Genomic DNA, 17,770 nt, shown 5'->3' with positions numbered 1-17,770 from the left:
GCATTTGTCCTATCATTTTCCAGCCGTGACTGCTGAGCCAAAAGGAGGGAAACGCAAGAAAAGAAAGGTACCTAGGCCTCCTGCCCCCAGCAAAGCCCTGAAAATCACACTTTTTCCCTCAAATACCCACTGAACACTGTTTTCCAGGGAGAAGTCCTTACCATCTGATCTGGCTGTTGCTATGAAAATCGGCGAGGGGGAGAAAAAAACCCAGTGGTGATAACGCACAAGCTCACAATTTACAGGAATCTAATGAGAAAGGGATTCCATGGAAAAAATGCTAACCCTCCAGAGGAGGAACAAAGTTGTCTGGAAATTAGGACCTTCATCTATCGAACGATCTTCTGAGTTGCTATTATAAACACTCAGAAAACTATCTCCGGTTGAGCTGCACCATGAGAAAGGTCTCCACAGTGTGGATTAATGTTTACTAATCACTGCAGAAACGAGAGGGCTCTAGGGGCTGGGTGGGGTCAGCTCACTTAGTCTTCGAATGGGCAGGTGAGGCCGGGCAGGAGGCCTGCGGTGAAAGCCTGAGGAATGCGGAGTAAAAATACTGGGCAGATACCCTAGCTTTACTGACTGTCGCTAAATGACCTCGGCACCAGTTGCTTATCCTCTTCCAACCTCAGTTTTCCCATCTGTAAAATGGGAGTAAGTTTACACGTTTTGTCTATTCAGAGGTCATTCTTTTTCTTCTGCTTCGCATGTCCCACGTCCAGCTCATCAGCAAATCCTGACTCTCCCTTGAGAATGCTCCAGAATCTGGCCCATCCTCACTGTTCTCCCACCTCTCCAGCCGGGTCACTCCAGCAGCCCCTCCCTGCTGGCTGTGATTCTCCCCGAAGTAGCCAGAGCTGTCCTGTCACTCCACTGCTCCAAACCATCCAGGGGAGAAAGGCCAAGACCCTGAAGATGCCCCCCCTCCCCCCACCACCCACCGCAAACACACTCTGAACTTCCCAGCCCTGTCGTCAGCTCTGGCTCTGATGGCTGCTCACTTCCTAGCCCAGCTCTCCCTCCTCGGGGGTTGCTGTTCCCTGCACCTGATATCCTCCCCCAAGCACACAGGACTCAGGCCAGTCCCTCCCTGACCGGTTCGTTCAAAATCACCCCTCTCTCCACCCTGCTCTTCCTTCCTGATTCCTTTTTCTCCATAGCATCTCTGACCATCTAACGTACTTTGTGTGCTGTCTGTCTCTCCAGCTAAAATGCAAACTACATAAAGGCAGTGGTTTTGTCAGCTTTGCTCTTAACTGTATTTCTAGCACCTGGACCTCACCTGGCACACACAGGCACTCACTAAGTATTCACTGGATGGATAGCTGGAAATACAACCAACACACAGTCCAAGAGCCGGGCTTTGGGTCAGACAGACTTGAATTCAACTAACAGCGCTGCATAAAAATGGTTATTGGTGTTTTGTTTGTTTATTAGTAGTTTGAGTCCTTGGTCAAGTTTCTCAATTTTTCATCTGCCAAATTGTCAAATATAGTAATAGCCATCGCACGGGGTCCTTTGTAAGTCCTCAACAAGTGACTTACTGTTACAGTACTGTGAACCTCCAGTGAAATGATGACACATAAAAGCACTCTGATTAAACTGAAAAACATTACAGAAATGCAAGACGATTTCCCTCAGCATCACAATGTGCCAGGCACAGAGTTGTTTTGCGTGACTCGGCTCATGGCTCATAGAATCCTCACGGCAATGCTATGTGGTGGGTACTGCTGGTTTCCCCAACTTCCAGACGAGTAAACTGACACCCCCATAGGACACAGCATGTGCGGCAGAGGTCAAGCCAATGTCATCAGCTCCTCCTCACTGGCACTGCTGCCTCTGCCAGGACTACCCTTGTTATTAGTGATAAGGCAAAAACAACTGGACAGCTATCAAAAATGGCTTACCACCCCAATCTTAGTACTGCTACAGCATTCTGGAGCATAGCAGTGTTCACCCATCCCCTGTTCCTCTTGCCTCCCTTTTTTCTTCCTACTCCTGATCCCGGGTCCCAGCTGGGTCTGTAATGATCTGATTTTCTGTTTTATCCTTTTCCCTTCACGATTTTAAAGTCCCTTCTAAGCTGATGACTCCTCGTGTCTCTGTCCTATAATTTACACACATTTGATGGAGCTGGGGTTTTCAATGTCTGCTGTCTAGAGGGGAGAGATTTTAGTGCTACAGTCTGAGGCTGCCTCCGTGCCTATGCACTGCTTTACATGTGTGTTTCCCTTCGGAGACCGTAGCTTCCTTTAGGGAAGGGACAGAGTCTATTTTTGTATCCCTGGTACCTAGCATAATACCTGGCAGAGAAAAGGCACTCAAAACATTGTCTTTTAACTGAACCACAAATTGTTGATGAGTAAACTAAGGTTCCAAGAATTTTAACTATTTAACAGGGCTACACAGTGCTGGGTCCAAGGCAGGATGCACACGGCGGTCTTCCTGCTAGCCGTCCCCACGGGGCTCCCTGCCAGCCACCCTACAGCTCGCTTCCAAGGTAAACTGGTTTTCTTCTGTGCCTTTTCTTTCTTTCTTTAAGCATAGTTGACACATGCGGTTCCTTAAGTTTGAGGTGTGCCGCAGGGTAATTTGACAACACTGTGCTATGTTCACAACTGGAGCTCCCGTCTGTTCCCACAGGACACTATTACAATATCACTGACTGTATTCCTTAGGCTGTGTCTTTTATTCCCAAGACTTATCCAAGGTGAACGTCGTAAAACACCAGTTTCATCATTTTCACTAGAAACTACATCGCAGTTACCAATTGCACCCTGACAAAACTCTCTCCTGCAGCAGATCAAGGCCCTCCGTAATCCGACCCCGCTCTACGTAGCAGATCTCTCCCACTGTGTGCCGAAGCCGGTCCCCTCGTCCCCTCCGCCTGACAGGCCTCTGCACAAACAGCAGGTCTGCGCCACTGGCCACACCGCCTGATCACTTCCTCACTACGTGAGGGCAGTCTCATTCAACGTCATGGCCTCAAAAATCTTCAGTTGTAGATTAAGGTCAATCATGGTGACTTTTTCTTGGGGAGAATTTTGCAAGATGTGGAGCTGTGATAAATTCTCAAAATGTACTTCAGCAAAATTTGGACAAATGAATATATTCTAATAAAAAAAGAGTAAATTTAATGTCTTCCTTTCTTCCTTTCTACTGTGTTAACAAAAAAAAAAAAACCCATAACATTAAATTAACCATCTTAGCCAATTTTAAGTGTACAGTTCAATAGTGTTGTGTATTTGCATGTTTGTGAACAGATCTCCAGAACTTTTTCATCTCGCAAAACAGAAACTTTATACCCATGACACACTAATCCTCCCTCCCTCCCTGCCCCCTTCTCTGCAGCCACACCCCCCTTTCTGTTTCTATGATTTGGACTACTTTAGATACTTCACTCTAAGTGGGATCATACGGCATGTGTCCTTTTGTCACTGGCTTATTTCACTAAGCGTCATGTCCCCGGGGCTCCTCCATGTAGCATGTTGTCGGAATTTCCTCCCTTTTAAAGGTGGAATAATATTCCGTTGTACGCACACCGTGTTTGCTATATCCATTCATCTGTGCGTGCACCTGGGTTGCTCCCCGCTCTTGGCCGTTATGAGTAATGCTGCAGTGAACATGGTGCACACATCTCTTCGAGACCCTGCTTGGAATTCCTCGGGGTATATTCCACCGAGAAGTGGGACTGCTGGCTTATATGGTAATTCTATTTTAACTTTCTGAGGAACTTCCACTCTGTTTTCCACCGTGGCTGTCCCACTGTATACGCTCACCAATGACGCACAGCGTTCCAATTCCCCACATCCTCGCCAAATGTATTTCTTCTGTTGAAGACATAGGTGCGCAAAGGCCATTTGTGAAAACAGTCTTGGAAACATGAAGCAAAGATTGATGGGGACTAAAATCACTTTTAAAATCCCCCAAAGCCCTCGATCAATAATATGCAAGCAGATACAGTGTGTTCTCTTTCCATAGCACTTCTTAAAGCTGCACTTAAGCCCGACGAGAACATCTTTTACCATCTAAAAGCTCTGTATACACAGATATTTAGCACAAACCTCTGGCTCGGGCCAATTCTGAAACAACACACCTTTTTAAATACGTAGGAATATTCTAAATCTGTATAAAACAAATTTTTAAACGCTCTTGTTGAATTGTCAGAGTTAGCGTCCTACTGGAAAGGCTGTTGTTCCCTCCCGGGCACTGCACTTGGCCACCTGCTTCCTGTGGCACCCCCTGCCTAGCCTTGTGCCTTCCACAGTCATACCTTCAGAGTCAGCTCTGAGTTCTCCTCTCCCTCCCAGATCCCTGCTTACTTTCTGAATGAACGGTCACCTCCCCAGGCCACAGCCGCCGTCCGAGGCCACATTCGCAGCCTGGCCAGATGTGGCTTTAGGAACAACTGGAAAGAGCCACACATCCATAGAGCACAGACTATTTTTAAGTCAGCAGGACCACTGCAAACACAGTCAGACATAACACAACTAGAGATGACCTAGGTTTTTTTTTTTTTTTTTTTTTAAAGGCCAACAATAAACAGCCTCCACATTCCTAAGGGAAACATTCCTCAGGGAAGCAACAGACATTCTTCTGTCTGGACTTACATTTTGCATCGGTGAAGGGATGAAACCTGGCCACAGACTCCAAGGGTGAATTTTTATGACAGGAAATATCAAACATCACCAACAATGGAAAACTTTATTTTATAACATGTGCCAAAGGATAAGGACTTCCTATAGGACTCTGATTTACGCACACAGAAAACAGACCCATGTCCTGGTGGGAGTTTTTCTCAGGACACACAACACATCTATTTCCCATTTGGCTTATTTTTGCATGTTTAGGGGCTTTTGAGCAGAGAGATGAATTTCAAAAGCACTGGTCTGGGAGTCTAGAGATCTTGGTGTGGGTCCCAGCAAGGCCACACGGGAAAAGACCCTGAGCTCCCTGAATCTTCTTTTTCTCATCAGCAACCAAGAAAAATGTCTCCTCTCTTCTAGGTCTCACGTGTCCACAGGGAGTGCCAGTGACAGGGTGCATGTGGACGTGTTTTGTTGAATAAAAGGAAGGTAAGAACGAACACAGTGGGCTTCCCCATCAGCCACCTGACGTGAAGGTCGTCCGGATGTCAGCTGTTGTCATGATGCACAGCACCCCAAGCAGCCCTCTTCCAGCTGCCGGGGCAGATCCCTGTGGGGACTTCCCCTCACCTAACCTGGCTGATCGCAGGGGAATTCCTACACTTAGAATAATCTGTTCAAAACATATATTTTAGAAAACCTCCTGCTGGTCACTCAGACTTCCTCAGGTTCGAGATAAGCCTGTCTTGCTTCCCATCTTAAAAACGAAAATAGCAAACACAGGGGAGGAAGGCAGGCCGGCAGCTTGGGCTCAGGGCAGTGAGCGGCTCTCACAGAGCCACTGCTGCAGAGGCCGAAACCCTGACCACCCAGAACCACTCTCGAGCCATGGAGATGCACAGAGAGGGGACGAACCTGGTTCCGGGGTAAAACATGGGACACTACTTCCTCTTTGGTGGTTTCCCCATGCACCCTGTGTGGATGGCAGCCAATCGCTTGGGGAAGGTTTAGAATAAACATTCCTGCCCTATGCTGGACCACGGAAGAAAGTGCCCAAGGAGAGTGGGGATGTTTGCTGAGAATCCATTTTCAAAAGCACGCCAAGTGATTCTGATGCCTGGCTAACTGTGGGAACCATGAGACTTTGAGGCCAAACTTACTTAAACCACCTGCATGGATTTGTTCTAGGATGGATGGATTCCGCTGCCTGTCCATGCAGCACGTCACAATTTGGAAAGCAATGTACCCTGATCTCATTGGTGAAAACCTCTGCTTCAGCTACTTTGTACCACTGAACGTTCCCTATATTAACCAAAAGGACAAAATCCCTTCGTCCATGCTAACCTCTCCACACGGAGCAACATTCTCACGTAAAGAGCCGATCAAATTCTGCCTCATCGACTTTGAGGCAGCGTGGCTCCCACTTCTTGGTGATGGGTTCCATGACTTTTTGGCTCTCCTCCCTGTAACTCCCTGACCCCCTGCGGCAACAACCTCCGTCTCTGATGTTCTAGAAGCATGGTAGGGCTTACCACTTTTAAAATATTCATATTTATATTGTTCTATTTTAGCTGTTTAACTACAATATTCTGCTTAGCTGTTCATGTACCTATCTCTTTATATCTGCCCCCAACCCTCTCCCAAGGAAAAGAACTTTCTTAGGGAAAAGAAACATGCTTACTAGTCAGTGTCACTCGATTGGGTGAAAGGCTTGAATGAGGAGCTTTCATATCTAGAATTTAAAATGTTACCGTCACGAAAGTCACTGTTATGCCTAATCTAGACTTGCAAACCATTTCCCATAAGTAGTATTTGAGCCTTTTAAACATATTAACAATAGGATCAAACAGGGTCCTAGATATGGACGTGCTAGCCTTCACTGATAACCTTTTACGGCGTCCATGGGTCTTTTGAGAATAATTCTCCCAGCATATAGCTTTCCATCTGGATCTGACAGGGCTACTGCTGACTTCTGCTGCCCGGAGTGGTTGGTGGTAGGAATAAGTTATGTCACAACTGAGCTTCATTTACGCCAAACCCCTGACAGTAGATTTTGTTTCTACAAATGGTTTAATGAGTTTTGTTTTAAACTACCTATGAATCATCTTCCCTCTTCTCAATTTAAGGCCAAAACTTGCCCTAGAGCTGGGTCATATATATATTCTACATCATCAAGAAAAGAGTCTGCTTGTGCTCATCTGTCAAACAGGTATTCAGAGCCCCAGATACCAGGCTTTGGAACCCCCACGGCAACACCCCTAAGGTCTCCCCCTCACTCTTTCCTGGGAGCACAGTGGCTGGAGAGACCTCCGTTTCCTCCCGCTCTGGAAGTTTGCCCTCCATCCCATCTCCAATTCAGACATGGGATTTAGATTCTGGGTTTCTCAGTGTCTTGCCATAAACCCTCAGGTTTTACCTTTGGTTTGTCCCTTGGTGTCCTCTTAACAAGCTGCTTGGGTGTCTGGTTCTGACCACGGGTCTGTCCTGGGCTCCTCTCCCCAACTTGGCTACCCCAACCCCCCTCTCCCACCCCACGGCTCTCTGGGCAGGGTCTCACCACCCCTCGCAGCTCCTAATGGCTGCTTCTTGGCTGGCTGCACAAATCCTGAGCAAGAACCTGTCTGGTTTCACCACATCCCTGGAATGAACTCTTAGTGTGTACCAGGCACTGCACTAAACACTTAATATAAATCATCTCGGTCAAGCCTCGTAAGCATCTTGGAATTATTACTGTCCATTTATAGAGGAGGAAATTGTGGCTCAAAAAGGTTAAGTAACTGTTCCCAAGTGGTGGGGCTGGAATTCAAACCCAGGTCTGTTTGGCTCCAAAGCAATCCTGCTCCACACCTGCCTCAGCCCTACCCTCACTTAGCTCACAGGGACAGGACCACAGCCTGACGGGCCCATTCTCCCCGGGGCCCACCCTCCCCCTGCCTGTCCCTGGCTGGAGCTTCCTCCGGAGAGAAGAGCCATCAGGCTGTCCCTCAGGGTCCCCCAGCCCCTCCCCTACCTCCCACCCCACCTAATCAGGGTACTCAAATAAAATAGAACCCACAATTTAGCGAACTCAGTACTTTATCTTATGCTGGCATATCATTTAAAGTTCACTAAATACTGTGTTTGCTGTCATTTCCATTATATATATATATATGCTTAGTATAGCGAGTATATGAAAAAGTCTTTGGAACACACTGAACCAGTAGTAAACCTTCAGAGCTGGAAAAGAGAAGATTCCTACAGAACCAGCCTTCCCAGTTAAAGAGAGTTCCTTCCTTTTCCTTCTAGCCAGGCTCATCGAAGGAACAGAGCCACCTGTGGAGGCAGGGCAGAAGCAGGGGAGCCCTAACGGAACACAGGGAGGGGAGGGGAGTGCAAAGCCTTGCACAGAAGATTCTGCTATGCTGTATCTCTTTAGCTACATGGAGAGCATTCCACTCACAGCCAGAGGCTGGGTCAGGCCTTCCCTCGGCCTTTGCAAGAGTGTGGGAAGAAAGACTGGGAATCTTGCCCAGGGAGTGGAGGAATGCTGAAAGGAGGAGTAGCAGGACAGCGGGGGGCTCCCATCGCTGCCCGCCTGGCCGCCTCTGCTCTCCCACACACTGGCGTGGCTGGCTCGGTTGTAATAAACACGCAGATCCACCCACTGGTGCTCAGGATGAGTGGGGCAGCCAGCACCCCTCTGTCCTCCATTCCAGCCCCATCTGTCCGCAGCAGACAATAGGATCATGGTACCCAGTTACTGAAGTGGACAAGTACAGCCACTTGAGAGGCAGGCCTATGCTCCGAATGCAGTTATCAGTGGGCAACTTTTTAGTGAAACAGGAGTACACGCTGGTCTTGTTTTTTCAATCTGCCAGACACAGAAGCCATAACCACATCCTTGTCTGCTCTCGGCCAACACAGAAAACCAATCAAAACAAGGAAGAAGCACAAACTCTAAGCTGTATTGCCCCAGTGAGGCCCAAGGCAGCCTTCAAGCTGTCAACGGCAATTCTCATTCATTTCAGTCTGTTACTGGCATTGATTTAAGGCAAAAACAGAGACAAGACTTTTAAAAAGCATCCTATTGTATCCCCGTTGTAGCAGTTGGCTATAATTCTTCCTGTGAAGAAGTTTTTTTTCTTACTCCTTTTAAAGAATACATGGATCACAATCTATAACTTTTTAGGGTGAGAACACCACATTTCCTTCACATTTAAGTAGGAACTACCTTAGCCGACAACACTCACAAAAATACTGAAGAGTAAGAGGGAGAACAGTGCAGTAACCAAATACGGGGCAATATCACTTTTGAAAACAGTAAACAGTCCTTTTCAGAAATCAGCTGAGAGCCTCACATACCCCAAATTAGCAAGGAACATTTTTATATACAGCTCAACAATAAACTCTTGTATAAAAGAATTTCATGTAACAGAAGCAAACACCAGTACAATAAAAACCAGACCCATAACTCATACAGGATGCTTGCTTCTTGTTTTCTATTTCACACGAACAGCTATACCATAAACAAAGCCAATTTCCTTGATTTACTGTACCCACAACTCAAAATACCCTCAGGACACTGTACTAGGATGAATGAGCTTTTCCAGACACACTTAGGCTGACAAGAAGCAGCAAAGAGAAAGCACCGTAACTTGGAAGGAAACGGAGTGCAATCAGCAACATTGCAGTGATATAATAATTCATTCTGTGCACACATACCCATGTGAAGGCTTTCCAGACTCCAAAATCTTGCTATTTCCCCTCTAGCTACCATCCTTCTCTTTGAAAAACAGCCACATTCAGAGCAGGACCGGGGTGTGACTGAGCATCGCGGAGAGTCACACAGGCGCTCAGCTGCGGAAACTGCAGAAATCGCTTATTCACTGCTTTGACGCTGTGTGCACTCCCGGCCAGAGCCTGCTTAGAGGCGGGCAGCTCGCTCACTGCTCAGAGCCGCTAGGGTTCGCAGCTCCAGCCGTCCCAGGGACGTCAGGGAGGAAATTCTAAACTCAAGAAGCAAAGCCTCCACGTCCCAAACCCAAACACACTCACAAGCGTATCAGGTGTGGTCAAGAGCCTTCGACGAAGGCGGGAGAAATGTGTTTGCTGCTTGTAATTACAATCCCAAAGGCCGAGTTAGACTTTCAGAGAGCTTTTAAAAAGGTATCTATTTCAGAGGGGAAAAAGCAGAGAGGTCGCTCAGTTCAAAAATAGAATTAGGATTTCATGACAAAAATCTTAGTTATCTTAATTGTAAATTTACGAAATCACCTTACACCTTAAAGAAAGGATTGTGTTATATGTATATATGTGTACACTCTACTATATGAAAGTAGTATGGAAGGAGTACATCTGTCTTTCACTATATAAAGTGTATATCGTCTATAATGAAGAGAATTGCTGTTTTTTAAAAGCATCTCTCTGGACGACATACTTCCCCCATACTCTTCACTACTTTCCAAGTTCTGTGCGATGAGCAAGCCTTCTTTTATATATTGTGAAACAACGATCGTTAACAAACTACACTTCCTACAATTTCTTCATGACAGGAAGACATTGCCTTTTTAACTTTATGAACGAGACAGAATATATGCAGAGTAGTGATCACATGGTCATCCCTCAATAAACCGTGGTTAAAACAGTAACAGTACCAATTAGTAAATGCATGTTTTACACTGATGGGACTCAGACCACCTGGGTTCAAAAGAGGCTCTACCAAACAACATTAGGAAAAGTTTCTAAGTCTCTAGGGATCTCAATTTCTGGTCTGTAGAATGGGTACGACTGGGGCACCAATAATCCTCTGAGGGTTATTGAGAACATATTAAAGAGTATTTAGAATGATACTGGCACTTCATTAGAGATTAATAAACATCACCAGTCAGGTTGCCTCAACTTCAAAAGACCCAAGGTCCATAAAACGGTGATAGTTCCCACAAAATTCACAGCATGAACTCACTAGGCAACACTGCATGATTAGTTATATTACCCACGTTGACCACGTACTATATTGTAGACTGTTCTTAAGTATTTGTGGCTAGTTCTATTGACTTGATGCATCCTACACTTAAATCCAGCTAAAGAAAGTTTTCTCGAGAACTCACAGCTTTAGTAATCCACAACAAAGGTGAAATGCAGTGATACACACACTCACACAATCACACTCACAACACCAGATCAGCTTCAAATTTTTCCCTTTGCAAGTATTTTTTTAAATGATTTAAGAGAGTCAAATTTTTTAAATGATTAGTAAAATAGCTCATTCAAAACGGGCCCATCTCTTCTTTAAAAAGGTGGTACTAAATTAAATTATGAACCCAAAAGACCCCTTGAAATTGTTTTTCAGAACAGACTCTATAAGGTAAAGTTTCCCATATGCCACAGGGAATACTAGTTGCAGAGGACGGTCCATGCAATAAGTCTACCTCTAGGAAATGCACAAGGATACATTGGTGGCCACAGGCTCCCATAAATCCAAATAATGACACCTGTGTAACACTGTTTAAGATAGAATTTCCCAATCTTATTGGGTCACAAAACTCTCTTTTTTTATAGTAACGCATATTACTACTCCTAAAGAAAGCATGTTAGGGCCTTGCTACTCGGGGTGTGGTCCATGGACCGACCATAGCACTGGCATGACCTGGCAGCTGGTTAGAAGTGAAGACTCTCAGTCCCCACCCACATATGGAGAATCAGAACCTATATTTTAACAAGGTCTGGGGCATTCAAATACACATTCGGGTTTGAGAAGTAATGTCTATGCAATTCAAGAAACTCTCTCCTCTGAGGCAATATCGTGAATGCTAGTATGCCTTGTAAAAATCAATTCAGAAACTAATGAAGACCATGGAATGAATGTGTAGATGTGGTTTTAGTTAGAATAATGAGGTGAAATGCTAACTACTGAGATACAGAGCAGTGAAAAGTTGGAACTGATTCTGATGGGTATCCCTTAATTTCAGCAGGAGGCTAATAAAATCCAGAGTGTTTTCATTTTCTTAAATTTGGGGTTCATCTGTCTGCTTGGTTGGTTAAAACTGCAAGTTGTCAAAAAGAAAAAGATCTCCTTGCCACATTTCCTTGGTATTGTCCTAAGGGTTTGTTTGCTCACTTTCACTTTTCACTGGCCGCTGGTACACCGGACGGCTCTTACATCCCAAGGACTTTTTTCCAAACCCAGAGATAGGGTCAAGGCACTACACTAAGAGCCTTGGGAGTTTAGGATCTTAAATCAAAGTCATTCACTAAGTAAACTTACTTTATTGCAAACCCAAAACAAAACAAAGATAAAAAGAAGGAAAAAAGTAAACAAATAAAAACTGTGTTTAAATGAGGCATCTTATCAAAGGATACTGACCCACCAACCCTTCTAGGATATTTTTGGAAGAAGAAACACAGAGGTTTGACTTTCAGCTTAAATTTATTTTTTTTTTTAGTAATTAAAGCCTATATTTACAAGATCAATAAGAATACTATAACAAAGACCTTAAGCATAGTTGAGAAGAGTCTTAAACTCCACCCCCACCCCAACACACATATTAATCTATTCTCCTTGGATATGACACCACTACATTACATGGTCAGGACTGGGAATTACAAACATTGATTACTGGCAACCCTGAAAGGATTAAGTAAGGGATCAGTCCCACAGGAGAGGAGAGAAATTCAAATTGTATCCTAATATCAAATATTTAAAAACCAGTGAAAATAAAGTAAACGTTGAAAACACATGGAATGTTATGATGATTTTTATTATATAGATTTAGAAATTAAGGTGATTTTTGGCAAAGTGGTCCTAAACATTTACACACATCTATATGGAAAGGAAATGCAATAAAACAACTGGGGTAAGTTAGTAGTGATACCTCAAACTCAAATCAGTGGTCATCTCTACTTCTCCAGGACCGTTTCTTGAGGTTGACTAGGTGGTCATTAAGGTTCTACTTAGGTCTGAATTTCTGAGATCTTCTTATTTTAAATACAATATGGTATAGATTTTCTTATATGACCACCTTCTGCTTTGTGCAGAAAATGACCAGCATTGGTTTTCTGCTCAAAGTTTCCCAGCTGCTGCAGCAACCTTTCCTGCATGGTGGAGAGGTGTCCTTAGCCTAGGAATATCCTAGCAACTTTATGTCCCCGCTAGGTGTAGACATGGCCCCATTACCAAGAGCTACAGGACAGGCACAAGATAGGAGAAGACCCCAGAGGACAGAGTAATGCTATTCTTCAGCACAATACTGTCAGTTTTAGAAAATGGGCTCAAGGATGGGTACCACATCACCACGAATGGAGGAAGTCCCTCCATCTGGCAGGACTGAGCTACAGTACAAACTTCCATTTGAGCAACAACTAACCAGAATCAAGAGTAATGCAGAATGTGTTCTCTTTTTTTTTTTTTTAAAAAGATGATATTTATTTATTTGAAAGAGAGAGAGAAAGCACGAGCAGGGGGAGGGGCAGAGGGAGAGGGAGAAGCAGATTCCCTGCTGAGGCAGGGCTCATCCCAGGACCCTGGGATCATGACCTGAGCTGAAGGCAGATGCTTAACCCACCGAGCCACCCCAGTGCCCCCGCAGCATGAGTTCTGTGTACTCACTCGTCTCCATTGCTGATACGGGGCCGCAGGTCCTAAAGCTGGAATGGGGGATTCCTTAATAGGAACTAATTTGCTACATTTACTATCAGTTATTCAAACCAATGCTCCCTTGTCCACTAGCACAAACAACAGTATCCAGAATGATCCTTTTATTCTGAATGGATTAAAAGCAAGCCATATTATTCATCTACAGACCAGTTATGCTATTTTCCAGAGAAACATAAGAAAACATAACCAATTTCTGAAACTTGTATATATTATGTCTTCATTCAACATAATATAGAACATAACATTTTCTAGAACATACTGATGTCTAGTTGTAGACCGTTTTAGTACGCTGCCTGCTCATGTATGGCTGAGACAGGCTCAATTTAGGTCTTCCTGAAACATCCCTCAGCAGCCGGCTCCTCACCACAGAAGGGGAGGACCCAGGCACACAGAGCACACAGGAAGTGGAGCCCGAGTTATAAGAAGCTGCTGGGTGAGAACCACCCAGCGCACATTTGAAGATACAGAGGATGTAAATGTGCCTCTCTTTGCGTCTTCAAAGCTACTGCTTTTCAATCTGTGGTAACACAGACTTGAACACACAAGATGTGGAAAATTTTCTCAGTGGCTTAAATAAACCCTCCCATTTGCCCCTACTCCATGCCCCAACCTCTCCAAAGAAGGCACTGTTTCTGGTCCCTGTTTATCACAATGTTTAGACTAATTCAAAAACAAATAAAAATTGTCCTTTAAAAGAAAAGGTAACGTCTTCATTTTAAGACCTCTGCTTCTCCCATCTTCTGTAAACAGCATGTTTTTTTTTTTTCATCTTCTTGGACCTAGTATGTATTTCATGTCTGTTCAGTATTTATATATTTGTCTTTGCATCCTTAAGACTGAGCAGGTTTCAAACATAACAAGACCAAAATAGGTATTGGATGCATTTCCCTTTCTTCTTTTGTTTTAATTAGAGGCAATTATTAGGGCATGGTCTTAAAAGCTGACACACAGGTATACTTCTGTGCACATAAAAAAAAAAAAGAAATCATTTGGTCTTTTGTGATGGACAAGCACAGCGCCTGGAAGACAGGGGGTGGAAGGGAAGCAATCTGGGCTTCCAAGTCAGCCAGATCTGGTCTCAATGTCAGCTACGCTACTTACAACTGAAATCTTGCTTAACTGAGTGAGGAAAAAGGTCTGGGTAGTTTTAAGCCTTGTCGGATTCATCTTTGAGAACCGTAACATGGACAGAGTGCCGGCACTGTGTGGCTGTTGGCTACGTGCTTAGATCTCTTGGCTCTCCTTCCGTGACTTGGGATATTCTATCTTCTACTTTTAAAATCCAATTTCTGAAACTTGTATTGGACACAGGATATTTTCAAGACTTTTTAGTTTTTTTTAATTCTAGAAAGATTTGAACAAATCCAAGTTTTTAGAACTGATAATTTTTGAACTGTTAAGATGGTAACAATTTCAAGAGTTTGCTGGAAAAAGGTGAAAAACTGTTATTTTTCTGAGACAGACTAAAACATTGTTTCTTTTTTTAAAAATCCTGATTTTAGGCAGTAATAAGGCATGAAATACCAGCGCAGCTCAAACTCCTGTTGGAGCTAACAGCATCTCTAACGCTCGCAGACATTACGGTCCAAGGCACTGATGTCCATGTTTGTAATACTTGTTCCTGTATACGGAATAATTTCTAAATTCCTCTGACTGTGGAATCCACACTGTCTCACGGCACAGTCGGAACAGAGTGATTTTAACGTGCTCAGGGTTAGCAGGCAGGAAAACATTTTTCCTGCAAGTACGTGCCTAAAGACAAGTGAACTGAGTCATCCTCTTTCACAAATAAATACAAGCAATGCCTTGGTAATAGAGTACAAAAGCAGGATGGGAAGGGAGAAGAGAACTAGACCAGATTCATGACGTCCACGTCTGACAGCCAAAACTCGCTATCACCAGTTCTTCAACCTGCTTTCCCAAGAATTGCTACTATCACTCTCAGTAGGTGCTAAGCAAGCAAGATCTGATTTTGTATTTTCTCTCTAATTCGTTATTAAAAGAAAATTTTTGAAAACCAGGCACAGAAAGAGATAATCCAAACAATAAGAGATGAGACAAAAAGGTTTTATGGCATGGTTATAGTAACTTCAAGGCATCACACACGCCTTAACACTTGCTGTTGTATTTCTTTTTCTTTTTTGTTTTAACAAAAAAACTTGGTGGAGTCTCTAAGTGATACTTTGAAACATCCTTAGATAACGCCTAAAATCTTGGGTCAAGAGAAGCAACAGAAAAAAAATTCTTTCTAGGTTTTTCTTTTGCTAATAACCTGAGTGTATGCATCTTAAATTTGCTTAACCTTTATTTGGATAATAATTAAACAGAATATTGTTCCATAAAGACTCCTAGTGCTCTAGGGCTTTACTCATCTGATTAAGTGACTTGTCTAAGGTTAAACTGCTGCTTAGTGAAGTTAAATAAGTAACTCAGAACTCTGGCTGTAAACACGGCCCACTGGTCCTCACTACTTGTCCCCTGTGTAACAAATACAACCCTCTGGTTCTTTGCCCAAATGATAGCTAATATTTGCTACACATTTACTGTGCACCACATCATTCTCACACATCAGTGGGGTGCAGAACATTAATATTTCCTTTTACAAAAGAGGACATTAAGACTCTGAGGTTAAGGTCACAGAGCTAGCAAAGAGGATTAGTATTCAATTCTGGTTTTTGACCCAAAGAGCTGTCAATGAGAACGTTAACTTTTTTTTTTTTTAAAGATTTTATTTATCTATTCAACAGAGATAGAGACAGCCAGCGAGAGAGGGAACACAAGCAGGGGAAGTGGGAGAGGAAGAAGCAGGCTCCCAGCGGAGGAGCCTGATGCGGGGCTCGATCCCATAACGCTGGGATCACGCCCTGAGCCGAAGGCAGACGCTTAACCGCTGTGCCACCCAGGCGCCCCGAGAACATTAACTTTCATAACAATAATTAGAATAACAAATTAGAAATAGGATCAACAACAACAAACTAAGGCAAAGGGGAAAAAATGTATTTTCTTTGTTTTGACCAGGTAAAAGAATAAATCTAAAGTGTTCTAATAAATTGATTAACTTTATCACATGACTTAACAAAAAAATTGCTTCAGTAATTTCTTACAACTTATTTAATTAAAGAATCAAGAATTAAAATGGCATAAACTCTTCTGGTTAAATTTCCTCCACCTCCTTAATGTTGGGGTATTATTTCATAACCCTAAATCAAGGAACGGAACTTTCTGATGCATACTTAATATTACTATTTCTTTCGAAAACATTTAGTAAAAATAAACACAGATGCATCTGTATCAATGAGCTTTCAGATACTTTAAAGCCAAAAGAATTTTTTAATAAGGTAGCAAGACAAGAGTTTTTTAATTAGCCCTAACATTTAAGGGAAATGAGAAACAAAATTGATAAAACACCTCTGTACTAAAACATAAAGTCCTGACTTCCCCCACAGCCTTGCAGCCACCCTCGCACTGCATTCTGGCTCTGCCCTCCCAGTGAACTCAAGCTGCCTTTGCCAATCAAGGTCAACACTGTCCTCCTTGCTGCTAAACCAATGTGTATCTTTCAGAGTGCCCAACTTCACGCTGGATACATCTGACATTGCTAACCACTCTGTCCCTGAAGCCAGGCTTCCTCTGACATCTGGAACACCACTTACCAGTCTAAAGCCACTCCTTTCCTATCTTCTTTGTGGATTTTGTTTTCCTTTACTGGTCCCCAAATGTGGCTGGCCCTCTTTCAACTTTTCACATACACCCTGGATGATAACACTGCTTCCAACAGCTTTAAGAACAACCATTCATTTGCTGAGGACTTTCAAGTCTTTACTTCTCTCTAGGTCTTCCTCCTCGATATTGGACTATTATGATGAAGGACAGTGAGAACATCTCCCCTTGGCTGTCCCACCTGTGCCTCCAATACAACATGACTGGAACAGAACGAAGCCCCCCAACTCATGTGCTTTTCTCTAATGCTCCCCATCACCCAGGCACCTGGTTTTCAGCACCCAAAATATCCAATTGTCTTGACCTCCAAGTTTTCATTTCTCCAGGACTATGGTCATGTTCTCCCTCTCTCAATCTCTCTCTTTTTTAAGATTATTTATTTTGAGAGACAGCATGAGCATGCAGGTGGGGAGAGACAGAGGGAGAGAGAGTCTTAAGCCTTAAGCGCAGAGGCCAATGCAGGGCTTGATCTCAGGACCCGGAGATCATGACCTGAACCAAAACCAAGAGTCAGAGGCTTAACTGACCACACCACTCAGACACCTCAACTATGGTCATGTTCTTAGATCAGGGCTCCGTCCACTTGATTTAGCAACAGACCTTCCTGTGTCCAGGAAGGACACAATCTAGCCAGCCATGTCACTAAAATACAAATCTGATCACTTCACTCCACTTATAACCCTACTGTGGCTCTAGCTGCCCCCAGGCTAGTCTAATCCCCTCACCTGGAAGCCCAGAATTGGCAGGCTCCTTACCTCTGATCTCTGGTCTAGACTCATCTCTCAACACACCAATCCTTCCCTCACCTCCTCCTGCTACAGCCAGGGGGCTG

General features: G+C 43.9%; 1 protein-coding gene across 5 annotated transcripts in view; it reads right to left on the bottom strand.

Moving 5' to 3' along the window:
- The window catches only part of SPATA13 (spermatogenesis associated 13), a 332,158-nt gene that overhangs the window by 23,023 nt on the left and 291,365 nt on the right, over window positions 1–17,770 (bottom strand). The window contains exon 1 of one of the 5 annotated variants that reach the window (XM_045797089.2): window positions 9,288–12,975. The exons of the other annotated variants lie outside the window; for them this stretch is intronic. Coding sequence (XP_045653045.1) covers window positions 9,288–9,342 — 55 coding nt within the window. The 5' untranslated portion in view covers window positions 9,343–12,975. Of the gene's footprint in view, window positions 1–9,287; window positions 12,976–17,770 lie in introns of those variants that run through there. 5 annotated transcript variants of the gene reach the window in all.

Source organism: Ursus americanus, chromosome 10, assembly GCF_024610735.1.
Source record: "Ursus americanus isolate L20-20 chromosome 10, mUrsAme1.1.p, whole genome shotgun sequence".
Classification (NCBI taxonomy): domain Eukaryota; kingdom Metazoa; phylum Chordata; class Mammalia; order Carnivora; family Ursidae; genus Ursus; species Ursus americanus.
Note: the sequence above shows the minus strand (reverse complement) of the source record. Positions and strands in the feature narration are given on the sequence as shown.